The 14,425-nt window shown below is 42.2% G+C and overlaps 1 protein-coding gene across 3 annotated transcripts in view; it reads left to right on the top strand.

Moving 5' to 3' along the window:
• LOC110538664 (transient receptor potential cation channel subfamily M member 4) overlaps positions 1-14,425 on the top strand; it is a 61,026-nt gene extending 46,601 nt beyond the window's left edge. Inside the window, exons 16-23 of one of the 3 annotated variants that reach the window (XR_016485376.1) lie at positions 1,314-1,446; positions 8,457-8,631; positions 9,815-9,983; positions 10,646-11,091; positions 11,262-11,394; positions 11,656-11,728; positions 11,983-12,076; positions 12,271-12,925. Coding sequence is in view for 1 of the 3 variants with exons in the window: in XM_036938820.2 (XP_036794715.1) it covers positions 1,314-1,446; positions 8,457-8,631; positions 9,815-9,983; positions 10,910-11,091; positions 11,262-11,394; positions 11,656-11,728; positions 11,983-12,076; positions 12,271-12,323 (1,012 nt within the window). In the remaining 2 variants the exon portion in view is untranslated. Of the gene's footprint in view, positions 1-1,313; positions 1,447-8,456; positions 8,632-9,814; positions 9,984-10,645; positions 11,092-11,261; positions 11,395-11,655; positions 11,729-11,982; positions 12,077-12,270 lie in introns of all 3 variants that reach the window. The other 2 variants (XM_036938820.2, XR_016485375.1) reach the window with 2 other exon arrangements.

The following is a 14,425-nucleotide window of genomic DNA, read 5'->3' as shown; positions in this document are numbered from 1 at the left end:
AGTACTGAAGAAGAAAAACAAATTGTACATGGTAAATATCATTTTCCATACAATATATTACTGTTTTTTTATACAATCATTTGTATCCAATGGCAGGTTTTGAGCATGTTGAGAAATATGTCAGTCTTAGTTTCATTATTCTTATACAGTACATAGGCAGTTAACCCACTGTTCCTAGGCCGTCATTGAAAATAAGAATTTTTTCTTAACTGACTTGCCTAGTTAAATAAAGGTAAAATGGAATAAAAACATACGTAGGACAAATGATCAGAAATAGGGGTATTGTAACGCAGTTGGCTGCTGTAAAAACGTAGAATGATGTTGTATGCCTTTTCTACCTCATGAAACATTGTACAAGATCACCTTTTCTACGTGACTTGTCAACTGATTCAGTATTGCCTGTCTCTCTGCTTGAAATTCACCAGCTCATCAGATAGTGGAATATATTGTTATATACAACCCAGTTATTTCAGCAGTGCATTCTACACTACACTATAATTCCACTGTGTCCTATTGAAAAACAATGCCTGGTGGAGAATGATGAGTATTTACAGCCACATCCATATACGATTCGGTTTTACCTTCCGCCTTAAAGGGTAGGTAGCTTAAACGTAACCACATGTAACATATGGATTTGCATTAGTATTCGCATCAAAAGTCCCAATGTGAAGTTACATGTCGCTTTTCTGTTTTTCAAGTTATTATATAAAACCGATCAGAGTGCCAAAGTCAATATTGGAAAATGTTTTTGTGGAGTGTGACATTTATATGAAGGACCCGGCAAGCCATGCTATTCCCAGTAATGTACATTCCAACACACGACTACTAGTTTCAATTACATTTTCAGACAACTTACAAGCAAATACTTTATGACTGTATTGTTACAAATCAGCTTGCAAGGTTGCTAGCCAACTAGCCTGCTAACGTTAGCCCTACCAGCCTGCTGTCTACATACCACCACAGACCGATGCTGGCACTAAAACCCCGCTCATTGAGCTGTATACCACCATAAGCAAACAGGAAAATGCTCATCCAGAGGCGGCGTTCCTAGTGGTCGGGGACTTTAATCAGCTTGACCTCATTTCTATCAGTATGTTAAATGTGCAACCAGAGGGGAAAAGATTCTAGACCACCTTTACTCCACACACAGAGACACATATACAGCTCTCCCTCGCCCTCCATTTGGCAAATCGGACCATAATTCTATCCTCCTGATTCCTGCTGGAAAATACGTATTTTCAACATCCGAAAAATAAGTATTTTCAACTTTCATTCAGAACCGACTATAACCATGTGTTTTTTGTGTGTTCTAGAATGTTCCCATGGTCCTATGAATTTGGCCGGGCTGTGATGGCTGTGGACTACATGGTGTTTACCCTCCGTCTCATCCACATATTCGCCATCCACAAACAGCTGGGACCCAAGATCATCATCGTTGAAAAAATGGTGAGGGCTTTCTAAAAAGAGGGATAAAACACTTTTTACTGCAGTGCATCTAGATCAGGGATTGACAACTTTCATGGTTGTGAGGGCCACAAAAAAATGGTAATGAGGGGCTCTGCGTACCCACAAACATGTAGTCAAAGTCCTAGCCTTAAAGCTTTTTGGGAGCCCTAGCGAAATTTAGTTTTAGAGTTCATTTCCTGCAATTCTACACATTTTGCAATGGGCATAGAGAAAATGTTGCAAGTTTGCTACAATTTGAGAGAAAGAAAATGAGATGGGGTGGAGATGAAGAATCTCACATAAAATATACATATTTTGATTTGTGTAACACTTTTTTGGTTACGACATGATTCCATATGTGTTATTTCATAGTTTTGATGTCTTTACTATTATTCTACAATGTTAAAATTATGAAAACCTTGGAATGAGTAGGTGTGTCCAAACTTTTGACTGGTATTGTATATATGTATGTGTATACAGTGCCTTCGAAAAGTATTCAGACCACTTGACTTTTTCCACATTTCGTTAAGTTAAGCCTTATTCTAAAATGGTTTGAATACATTTTCCCCTCATCAATCTACACACAATACCCCATAATGACAAAGCAAAAACAGGTTATTAGACATTTAAAAAAAAGTTAAACTGAAATATTACATTTACATAACTATTCTGACCCTTTACTCAGTACTTTGTTGAATCAGTTTTGGCAGCAATTACAGCATCGAGTCTTCTTGGGTATGATGCTACAAGCTTGGCACAACTGTATTTGGGGAGTTTCTCCCATTCTTCTCTGCAGAACCTCTCGAGCTCTGTCACGTTGGATTGGGAGCATTTCTTCACAGCTATTTTCAGGTCTCTCTAGAGATGTTTGATCAGGTTTAAGTCCAGGCTGTGGCTGTGCCACTCAAGCACATTCAGAAAATTGTCCTGAAGCCACTCCTGCATTGTCTTGGCTGTGTGCTTAGGGTCGTTGTCCTGTTGGAAGGTGAACCTTTGCTCCAGTCTGAGGTCCTGAGAGCTCTGGAGCAGGTTTTCATCAAGGATCTGTGTACTTTGCTCCGTTCATCTTTGCCTCGATCCTGACTAGTCTCCCAGTCCTTGCTGCTGAAAACATCTCCACAGCATGATTCTGCCACCACCATATTTTACCGTAGGGATGGTGCCAGGTTTCCTCCAGACGTGACACTTGTCATTCAGGCCAAATAGTTCAATCTGGGTTTCATCAGACCAGAGAATCTTGTTTCTCATGGTCTGAGAGTCTTTAGGTGGCTTTTGGCAAACTCCAAGCGGGCTGTCATGTGCTCTTTTACTTAGGAGTGGCTTCCGTCTGGCCACTCTACTATAAAATCAAATCAAATTTCATTGGTCACATACACATGGTTTGCAGATGTTAATGCGAGTGTAGCGAAATGCTTGGACTTCTAGTTCCAACAGTGCAGTAATATCTAACAAATCAAACAATTCCCAAAAACGACCTAATACACACATCTAAAAGGGCGAATGAGAATATGTACATATAAATATATGGATGAGCGATGGCCGAGCGGCATAGGCAAGGTGCATTAGTTGGTGTAAAATACATTACTCATATCACATGTACAGTGCCTTGCGAAAGTATTCGGCCCCCTTGAACTTTGCGACCTTTTGCCACATTTCAGGCTTCAAACATAAAGATATAAAACTGTATTTTTTTGTGAAGAATCAACAACAAGTGGGACACAATCATGAAGTGGAACGACATTTATTGGATATTTCAAACTTTTTTAACAAATCAAAAACTGAAAAATTGGGCGTGCAAAATTATTCAGCCCCCTTAAGTTAATACTTTGTAGCGCCACCTTTTGCTGCGATTACAGCTGTAAGTCGCTTGGGGTATGTCTCTATCAGTTTTGCACATCGAGAGACTGAATTTTTTTCCCATTCCTCCTTGCAAAACAGCTCGAGCTCAGTGAGGTTGGATAGAGAGCATTTGTGAACAGCAGTTTTCAGTTCTTTCCACAGATTCTCGATTGGATTCAGGTCTGGACTTTGACTTGGCCATTCTAACACCTGGATATGTTTATTTTTGAACCATTCCATTGTAGATTTTGCTTTATCTTTTGGATCATTGTCTTGTTGGAAGACAAATCTCCGTCCCAGTCTCAGGTCTTTTGCAGACTCCATCAGGTTTTCTTCCAGAATGGTCCTGTATTTGGCTCCATCCATCTTCCCATCAATTTTAACCATCTTCCCTGTCCCTGCTGAAGAAAAGCAGGCCCAAACCATGATTCTGCCACTACCATGTTTGACAGTGGGGATGGTGTGTTCAGCTGTGTTGCTTTTACGCCAAACATAACGTTTTGCATTGTTGCTAAAAAGTTCCATTTTGGTTTCATCTGACCAGAGCACCTTCTTCCACATGTTTGGTGTGTCTCCCAGGTGGCTTGTGGCAAACTTTAAACAACACTTTTTATGGATATCTTTAAGAAATGGCTTTCTTCTTGCCACTCTTCCATAAAGGCCAGATTTGTGCAATATACGATTGTTGTCCTATGGACAGAGTCTCCCACCTCAGCTGTAGATCTCTGCAGTTCATCCAGAGTGATCATGGGCCTCTTGGCTGCATCTCTGATCAGTCTTCTCCTTGTATGAGCTGAAAGTTTAGAGGGACGGCCAGGTCTTGGTAGATTTGCAGTGGTCTGATACTCCTTCCATTTCAATATTATCGCTTGCACAGTGCTCCTTGGGATGTTTAACGCTTGGGAAATATTTTTGTATCCAAATCCGGCTTTAAACTTCTTCACAACAGTATCTCGGACCTGCCTGGTGTGTTCCTTGTTCTTCATGATGCTCTCTGCGCTTTTAACGGACCTCTGAGACTATCACAGTGCAGGTGCATTTATACGGAGACTTGATTACACACAGGTGGATTGTATTTATCATCATTAGTCATTTAGGTCAACATTGGATCATTCAGAGATCCTCACTGAACTTCTGGAGAGAGTTTGCTGCACTGAAAGTAAAGGGGCTGAATAATTTTGCACGCCCAATTTTTCAGTTTTTGATTTGTTAAAAAAGTTTGAAATATCCAATAAATGTCGTTCCACTTCATGATTGTGTCCCACTTGTTGTTGATTCTTCACAAAAAAATACAGTTTTATATCTTTAGTGATTGGGGCTCAATGTGGGCAGCAGCCTCTCTGAGTTAGTGATCGGGCTCAATGTGGGCAACAGCCTCTCTGAGTTAGTGATTGCTGTTTAGTAGTCTGATGGCCTTGAGATAGAAGCTGTTTCTCAATCTCTCGGTCCCAGCTTTGATGCACCTGTACTGACCTCGCCTTCTGGATGGTAGCGGGTTGAACAGGCAGTGGCCCGGGTGGTTGTTGTCCTTGACAATCTTTTTGGCCTTCCTGTGCTGTAGGTGTCATGGAGGGCATGTAGTTTCAGATCAGTTTATTTGTCACGTGCGCCGAATACAACAGGTAGACCTTACAGTGAAATGCTTACTTACAGGCTCTAAAAAAAAGTATGTGTGTGTGTGTGTGTGTGTGTGTGTGTAGGTAAGTAAAGAAATAAAACAACAGTAAAAATACATTTGAAAAAAGAGTAGCAAGGCTATATACAGACACCTGTTAGTCAGGCTTATTGAGGTAGTATGTACATGAAGGTATCGTTAAAGTGACTATGCATATATGATGAACAGAGAGTAGCAGAAGCGTAAAAAGAGGGGTTGGCGGGTGGTGGGACACATTGCAGATAGCCCGGGTTAGCCAATGTGCGGGAGCACTGGTTGGACGGGCCAATTAGGTAGTATGTACATGAATGTATAGTTAAAGTGACTATGCATATAAGATAAACAGAGAGTAGCAGCAGCGTAAAAGAGGGGTTGGGGGGGCACACACAATGCAAATAGTCTGGGTAACCATTTCGTTACCTGTTCACGAGTCTTATGGCTTGGTGGTAAAAACTGTTGAGAAGCCTTTTTGTCCTAGACTTGGCACTCCGGTACCGCTTGCCATGCGGTAGTAGAGATAACAGTCTATGACTGGGGTGGCTGGGGTCTTTGACAATTTTTAGGGCCTTCCTCTGACACCGCCTGGTGTAGAGGTCCTGGATGGCAGGCAGCTTTGTCCCAGTGATGTACTGGGCCTTACACACTACCCTCTGAAGTGCCTTGCGGTCAGAGGCCGAGCAATTGCCATACCAGGCAGTGATGCAACCGGCAACAGGATGCTCTCGATGTTGCAGCTGTAGAACCTTTTGAGGATCTCAGGACCCATGCCAAATCTTTTTAGTTTCCTGAGGGGGGAATAGGCTTTGTCATGCCCTCTTCACAACTATCTTGGTGTGTTTGGACCAATCTAGTTTGTTGTTGATCTGGACACCAAGGAACTTGAAGCTCTCAACCTGCTCCACTACAGCCCCGTCGATGAGAATGGGGACGTACTCGGTCCTCCTTTTCCTGTACTCCACAATCATCTCCTTAGTCTTGGTTACGTTGAGGGATAGGTTGTTATTCTGGCACCACCCAGCCAGGTCTCTAACCTCCTCCATATAGGCTGTCTCGTCGTTGTCAGTGATCAGGCCTACCACTGTTGTGTCGTCAGCAAACTTAATGATGTTGTTGGAGTCGTGCCTGGCCATGCAGTCATGGGTGAACAGGGAGTACAGGAGGGGACTGAGCACGCACCCCTGGGGAGCTCCAGTGTTGAGGATCAGTGTGGCAGATGTTTGCTACCTACCCTCACCACCTGCGGGCGGCCTGTCAGGAAGTCCAGGATCCAGTTGCAGAGGGAGGTGTTTAGTCCCAGGATCCTTAGCTTGGTGATGAGCTTTGAGGGTACTATGGTGTTGAACGCTGAGCTGTAGTCAATGAACAGCATTCTCACATCGGTGTTCCTTTTGTCCAGATGGGAAAGGGCAGTGTGGAGTGCAATAGAGATTGCATCATCTGTGGATCTGTTTGGGTGGTATGCAAATTGGAGTGCGTCTAGGGTTTCTGGGATAATGGTGTTGATGTGAGCCATCACCAGCCTTTCATAGCTACGGACGTGAGCGCTATGGGTCTGTAGTTATTTCGGCAGGTTGCCTTTGTGTTCTTGGGCACAGGGACTATGGTGGTCTGCTTGAAGCATGTTGATATTACGGACTCAATCAGGGACATTTTGAAAATGTCAGTGAAGACACCTTCCAGTTGGTCAGCACATGCCCGGAGCACACGTCCTGGTAATCCATCTGGCCCTGCAGCCTTGTGTATTTTGACCTGTTTAAAGGTCTTACTCACATCGGCTACGGAGAGCGTGATCACACAGTTGTCCGGACCAGCTGATGCTCTCATGCATGCCTCAGTGTTGCTTACCTCAAAGTTTGCACCCGGTGATGTGTTGTGCAGACCGCACCACCCTTGTGGTTGAGAGCGGTGCAGTTGCAGTACCAGGCTGTGATACAGCCCGACAGGATGCTCTCGATTGCATCTGTAAAAGTTTGTCAGGGTTTTGGGAGACGAGCCAAATTTCTTCAGCCCGCTAAGGTTTGAGAGGCGCTGTTGCGTCTTCTTCACCACACTGTCTGTGTGGGTGGACCATTTCAGTTTGTCTATGATGTGTATGCCCAGGAACTTCAAAGTTTTCCACCTTCTCCACTGCTGACCCTTCGATGTGGATAGGGGAGTGCTCCCTCTGCTGTTTCCTGAAGTCCACGATCATCACCTTTGTTTTGTTGACGTTGAGTGAGAGGTTGTTTTCCTGACACCACACTCCGAGTGTTTTTGCTCTGACATGCACTGTCAACTGTGAGACCTTTTATATAGACAGGTGTGTGTGCCTTTCCAAATCCTGTCCAATCAATTGAATTTACCCCAGGTGGGCTCCGATCAAGTTGTAGAAACATCTCAAGGATTATCAATGGAAACCGGATGCACCTGAGCTCAATTTCGAGTGTCATAGCAAAGGGTCTGAATACCTATGTAAATAGAAAATTGTTAATACATTTGCAAACATTTCTAAGAACCTGTTTTCACTTTGCCATTATGCGGTATTGAGTGTAGATTATTTTTTTTTCATTTAATAAATTTTAGAATAATGCTGTAATGTAACAAAATGTGGAAAAAGTCAATGGGTTTGAATACTTTCCGAAGGCATTGTGTATGTGTGTGTGTGTGTGTGTGTGTGTGTGTGTGTGTGTGTGTGTGTGTCATTGAGTCTGATAGCATAGGCAGCGCCATCGAGGCCATCTCCATTTTGAAGTAGTCAATTTCCTTTTACAACTTCTATGAGTTCACAAACAAACTGAAAAGGTGCTCACAAACCACCCTGAGTTTGTTGTTTGAACAGGTAAATAGCCACGGTTTGCGATTTAATTCAACTTGCAATTTTGGAATCTTTGCTCACAAGTATAATTCATTGTCTGATCCCTCCTAATACCCGGATGGAATCATGTAATCCTTTCTTAACCAATTGGAAGTCCCACCCATTTGACTACTTAAAAATGGTGAAAGTCCATATTGGCGCTGCCATGCTAAAACTGTATTTTGGGAAGTAGAGTCCCCAACCTGTCTAGCAAAAAATATTCAGACCTCTTGGATTTCTTCACATTTTATTAACATTGATTTAATTGTAATTTTGTTTGGACAACAATTTACTCAAAATAATCTGTCAAAGTGGAATATATATATATATATATATATATATATATATATATATATATATATATATATATATATATATATATATATATATATATATATATATAATTTCTATTATTCTTTTATAAAAGAGAAAATCTCCCACTTTAACATTTTGAGTATTTTGTGTAGACTGTTGACAAGAAATTACAAATAAATCTATTTTAATCCCACTTTGTAAATCCAAGGGGCCTGAATACTTTTGCAAAGCACTGTCTATGGTCTAGATCCAGGTGCTGGTTTTGGCAGCGACAACTAATATCCAAAAACAAGTTTTAAAAACTGCACTAGAGAAAACAGACAATGTCATTTTGTCCCCTTAATATTCTGTTCCCCTCCTGATTGGCAGATGAAGGACGTCTTCTTCTTCCTCTTCTTCCTGGCGGTGTGGCTCATGGCCTACGGCGTAGCCAATCAGGCGCTGCTCTACTCCTACGATCCTCGTCCCGGTTGGATCTTCCGCCGAGTGTTCTACAGGCCATACCTGCACATATTTGGACATATCCCCATTCATGAAATGGATGGTGTGTTAATGTTTGTGTACGAATGTGGTTTGCATGTAACATAGTACAGGTAACTGCCAAAATAAAGGAAACACTTGTGTAAATGAGGGATACAAAGTACTGTATAAGTTAAGTTAATTAAACAATTACCATACAATCATACATAGGGTCATGTACAAACATGCCCAGTTGGCCATTATTTTGGCTACCATGGCTAGAAGAGATCTGTGACTTTGAAAGAGGGGTCTGAAAGGAGGATAGGAGATTTAATGTGTGTGTGTGTGTGTCCACAAAACACCAAATGATGGAATTTCTCATGGATTAAAAGGTGTTGCATCCCTCCAATAGAGTTCTAGACACTTGTAGAATCTGTGCCAAGGCACATTGAAGCTGCTCTGGCTCGTTGTGGCCCAACACCCTATTAAGACACTTTATGTTGGTGTTTCCTTTATTTTGGAAGTTACCTGTGTATATACCTGTATGCACACTGAGCGTAATAAACATTTAAGGACACCTTCCTAATATTGAGTTGCACCCCACATTTTTTTACCCTCAGAACAGCCTGAATTTGTCAGGGCATGGACTTTACAAGGTGTCAAGTGTTCCAAAGGGATGCTGGCCCATGTTGGCTCCAATGCTTCCCACAGTTGTGTCAAGATGGCTGGATGTCCTTTAGGTGGTGGACCATTATTGACACACCGGAAACTGTTAAGCGTGAAAAACACAGCAGCATTGCAGTTCTTGACACAAACCGTTGCACCTGGCACCTACTACCGTAACTTGTTCAAGGGCACTTAAATATTTTGTCTTGCCCATTCACCCTCTGAATGGCACACACACAATCCATGTCTCAAGGCTTGACAATCATTCTTCAACCTGTCTCCTCCCCTTCATCTTCACTGATTGAAGTGGATTTAGCAGGTGAGGGATATCTTTCACCTGGATTCACGAGTCAGTCTATGTCATGAAAAGAGCAGGTGTTCCTAATGTTTTGTATACTCAGTGTGTATGTGTATACCTGCCTCTCTCTTTCTCGGTTCCTCTATCTCTGTATCCCATCTAAATTCCCTCCAACCTCTGCCCAATCTACCCTCTTTGTCGTACCATTTTAAATATTTATTCTGCACACCCCTCCCCCTGCTCCTTCTCATCTCTTTTGAACTCTCACCGTCTCCCTCCCTCCTCTCCCTCTGTCTGTCTGTAGCTGATAAACTGGAGGAGGGGATAGAGTGCACCAATAACGTCACCCTGATCGAGGCAGGGGCCGAGCCCTGCACGAGTACCTATGCTAACTGGCTGGTGGTCATCTTATTGGTCATCTTTCTGCTGGTCACCAACATCCTGTTGGTCAACCTGCTCATTGCCATGTTCAGGTAACGGACCCTCTCGGTCTGTCCCTCTTTCACTCTCTGTCCCACTTTCACACTCTGTCCCTCTTTCACTCTCTGTCCCTCTTTCACTCTCTGTCCCACTTTCACTCTCTGTCCCTCTTTCACTCTCTGTCCCACTTTCACACTCTGTCCCTCTTTCACTCTGTCCCACTTTCACTCTCTGTCCCTCTTTCACTCTCTGTCCCTCTTTCACTCTCTCCCTCTTTCACTCTCTGTCCCACTTTCATACTCTGTCCCTCTTTCACTCTCGGTCCCACTTTCATACTCTGTCCCTCTTTCACTCTCTGTCCCTCTTTCACTCTCTGTCCCTCTTTCACTCTCTGTCCCCTCTTTCACTCTCTGTCCCCTCTTTCACTCTCTGTCCCCTCTTTCACTCTCTGTCCCCTCTTTCACTCTCTGTCCCCTCTTTCACTCTCTGTCCCTCTTTCACACTCTGTCCCTCTTTCACTCTCTGTTCCTCTTTCCCATCTAGCACCCCCCCCCCCCCCCCCCCATATGCCTGTTTTCACTCTATTTGTGTGTACCCTTGAGAGATCATCACTCATTCAATAGGCCTCTTTAATCCGTGGGCTGAATTCATTTTATCTTATCTTATCTATCTTTTATCTTATATTAATTTTATCTTATCTTATCTTTATCTCTAGTTCCTTACTGTTGCTGTATTTAAATTAATCAACTTGATAGACTTATCAAGTGTCTTATTTGATACTAGCCCTGCATGTTTGTGGTGTCAAAATGCCATATCTTTTTCTGGCTCTTTTTTCATGTGTGTCATTGGGGCCCAAAACATCATTAACCAAAAAGTATAATAAAATCAATCATTTGTTATATGAGCGGGAGTCACTTCCCTGATATTCTGCCTGTTAACCATTTCTTGCCTTCCTTCCTTCCTTCCTTCCTTCCTGTAGTTACACATTCTCCAAAGTGCAGGAGCACAGTGACACCCACTGGAAGTTCCAGCGCTACAACTTGATCGCAGAGTACCACTCTAGACCCTGTCTGGCTCCACCCTTCATCATCCTCTCCCACCTCCACCTCTTCATCAAGAGACACATCCGCATGATCCCCTCTGTCAAGATCAAACACTTTGGTTAGAGACTGGGGGAGGGAGACCAATGATCAGATAATTCACTTCAAGTATTGGACTTCCAGTGTTTTAGAAGTCTACTTCCCTTGTCCTTCAAGAGTATTTTTCTCATTTTCTCTTCTTCCCATTTTCTTTGTTCTTCCCTCTTTCCGCCTCCTCTATCCCTTCTTCAGTTCTGGATATCCGTGGCAGGCAGGCCAGTAGACTGAACACATGGGAGGCCATCCAGAAGGAGAATATACTGTCTGCCCAGAACAAACGAGAGCGAGAGAAAGACTCGGAGAGACTCAAACGCACCTCTGTCAAGTCAGACATCGCTCCATCTCTCACCTTCGTCCACTTATTTATGTCATCGACTAAATGCCAGATTCATTTAACAGCTTCAGTTAACAGCTCGGCTTGATCTGGCCTATGAATAGAATGGTGTAGATTGATTGTCTTCCTGTGTTAGGGATTGGGCCAATGACATTTTAAATTCATGAATCAAACTAATTAATACACTTCCTAAATTGATTGAGAAGTGATATGTGAATTGACTGCTATTCTGTGTTGCGGTTGTGTCTGAAGGGTGGACAGTGTCCTAAAGCAGATGGCAGAGATCCGGGACCACGGCCACAGGCTAAGAATGCTGGAGGCAGAGGTCAGTGTCAGCCTGGGCTGCTGCCCGCAGCTCTCTCTCAAACAAACTGTATCTGCGCAGTGGCAACGAGACACGTGCCTGAAGTTTCAGTGGTTCTTCATTTGGGGGGGGGGGGGGCTTAGTGTGTATCTGTGCACGCACGTCTCCCTCAACATTTGGACTGCAGCTGTTGAATCTGCCTGCTCAGCACTGTATAGAGTCCATCCATCAGGGTCACCCCTCTCACCCTCTCTCTCTCTCTGTCTCTCTCCCAGTTGGAGTACTGTTCTAGTGCCCTCTCCTGGATGGTGCAGGCTCTCTCTCAGAGTAACTTGATAAAGCCCACACGTCCTCCGCCCGCTCTCCGAGGTAAGGTTGCATACATATATGTAATACATATGATATAGGTTACACATATGTTCTATTTCTACGAAATGGTGCCTCCTACCTCCGTGAGAACTTTCCAGTCATGGGATATAACATTTAAATTAACTTTATTGATCCCCAGTCAATTGTATTACTTGGTTTCATGTATTAATTCCAGTTTGTGTTTTCTCTTTCAGATCTAACTCTCCAACTAGCTGACCCAAGTCTGATGGAGAATAATGAAATCTAGACACGTGTACACACACACACAATCACTGTCACTCAGGGCAAAAGAATGTCTGACTTGATGCTCATTCGTCCACCGTCCTTTTATAAACGTTGATCATTTGAACTGCTGCCATCTTGTAAGTGGACCATTGTTGCTGTTCTATGTTACACTTGTTGTTCTAGAAATCTTTTTCCTGTGGGTTCTAGAATGTATTGGCGTCTTGTTATTAATGTAATATGTACAGACATTTGTAAAAGTGCAATTAAAATGTCTCTACCCCCATAATGACATGACCAGGTATAAACACATTCAACCTGACACAATCACAAGAACATACATTGTTTGTATGTTGATTTTTGGTTTTGCACTCACTCTCAGCAAGGGCTGTATTCAATCAGTTCTGCCTTAATGCACGGTAACCGACAACTGTATAGCAGTTTCATTGTTTTTATTTACGTGATGTCAGAGTTGTGCTGGAGTGGCTAATGCCTAGGAATGCTATTTCCTGATGTTGCACCTAGTGTTCAGCCAGGGGTAAACAAAAGACTACTGCAACCTGATTGGCTGAACGCAATGTGCAATTTCACTTCCTTATGCTATAAAATACATTTTACCAAAACAAATATGATTCTTCATGTTCAGAATTGTTCAGTGGGGTCTTTCTCTAACATATCATTAACATTATCCAAAAAGTCAGATTTCATAATCTAATACTTCCGATAATAAGCACTGAGCTATGTTGACAGGGCGGTGCCGCTTTCTCACAGCAACTTTTAAGGATTTTAGCTCTGGTGGTCATCTAAAAATGTGTTTCCGCGAGTCGCAAAAGGCTAAATTAGCGTGCCACAAGCTGAATTAAATCTAAAAAGCTTTGAAAAAGCTTTGAAAATAGAAAGCTTGCGGTACGCTTAGTGATATGCTTGTTTTTTTAGAGGTATTTCCCATTAATATGAAAAGCATATACTAAAGTATGAAAATATAACATGTGGTCTCAAAATCGATGTCTTTCTTACCTCTATATAGAGCCCACCAGCTTGTAGTTTAAAATCCAGAAATGGATTACCTCTGGTTCGTTCAGCCATTGGGGAAATGGAGAAAGAAAAGGGTTTTGGGATAAACGCAAAAAACAAGGTCTGAGGTTAACACAGGCTTAGGAGAGTTTATATGTTTTGTTCTGTGAGATAATATCAGTCTGCTAACATGAACTTTGGATTTTGAAGTATTTATGTGATATTTTTGATGACATAATTACTGAAAAAGAGGTCTGCTGATGAAGATTATCTCATAGAACAAAAGGTATAAGATTTCCTAAGCCTATGTTTACCACAGACCTTGTTTTCAGCGTTGCTCTAAAACCCTACAACAGCTCTTTCTCCATAGGCTTTGCCCAACAAACCATGGCTGAGTCATGTCAATCCTAACATGCGGTGCCTTTTCTGTCCCCAAGAAATATCACTTTGTATTTATTGTAAAATAGTTTAAAATGTTGATTCTAAAATGCTTTAAATATAAGGTCAGGTGTCCTTTACCTTGAAAACACAAATATGGATTTTGAAGGGAAATGTTCGCATATCGAATACTTTTTTTTCAGTGGATGTAGGCATTTTTGCCACCTCCACAGGTCTTATTCGTCAAATTTTAAAATAGATATAAGCCATAAAATTATTCTGTATTTAAAACCTTTCTTCATTATTTTACAGTCCTAGTTAAAATTATTGTATTTATTTTATTACAAATGTTCTGTGTGTCCCTGATATCATTTTCCACCCTGTTAGTTTATAGTAATTCTCCTTTAAGAAAACAGCCCCTTACCACTGACACGACTTCCACCGAAGTCGGCTCCTCTCCTTGTTCGGGCGGCGATCGGCGTCACCAGCTTTCTAGCCATCGCCGCTCCATTTCTCATATATCCATTTGTTTTGTCTTGTTCCATTACTCACCTGGTTTTCATTCCATAATGTATTCAGTCCTCTGTTCCCCACCATGTCTTTGTGTGTAATTGTTTATTGTTATGTGGATTTTGTCAGGCGCTATACTTTTCCTATGTTCCGTGTTTTTGGCACGTTATTGTTCTTATGGGCTGTCATTTTTGGACCGGAATTAAAGTGTGCCTGTTTATTACA

Source organism: Oncorhynchus mykiss, chromosome 12 (genome assembly GCF_057628025.1).
Source record: "Oncorhynchus mykiss isolate SJ-2025 chromosome 12, ASM5762802v1, whole genome shotgun sequence".
Taxonomy (NCBI): Eukaryota; Metazoa; Chordata; class Actinopteri; order Salmoniformes; family Salmonidae; genus Oncorhynchus; species Oncorhynchus mykiss.
Note: the sequence above shows the minus strand (reverse complement) of the source record. Positions and strands in the feature narration are given on the sequence as shown.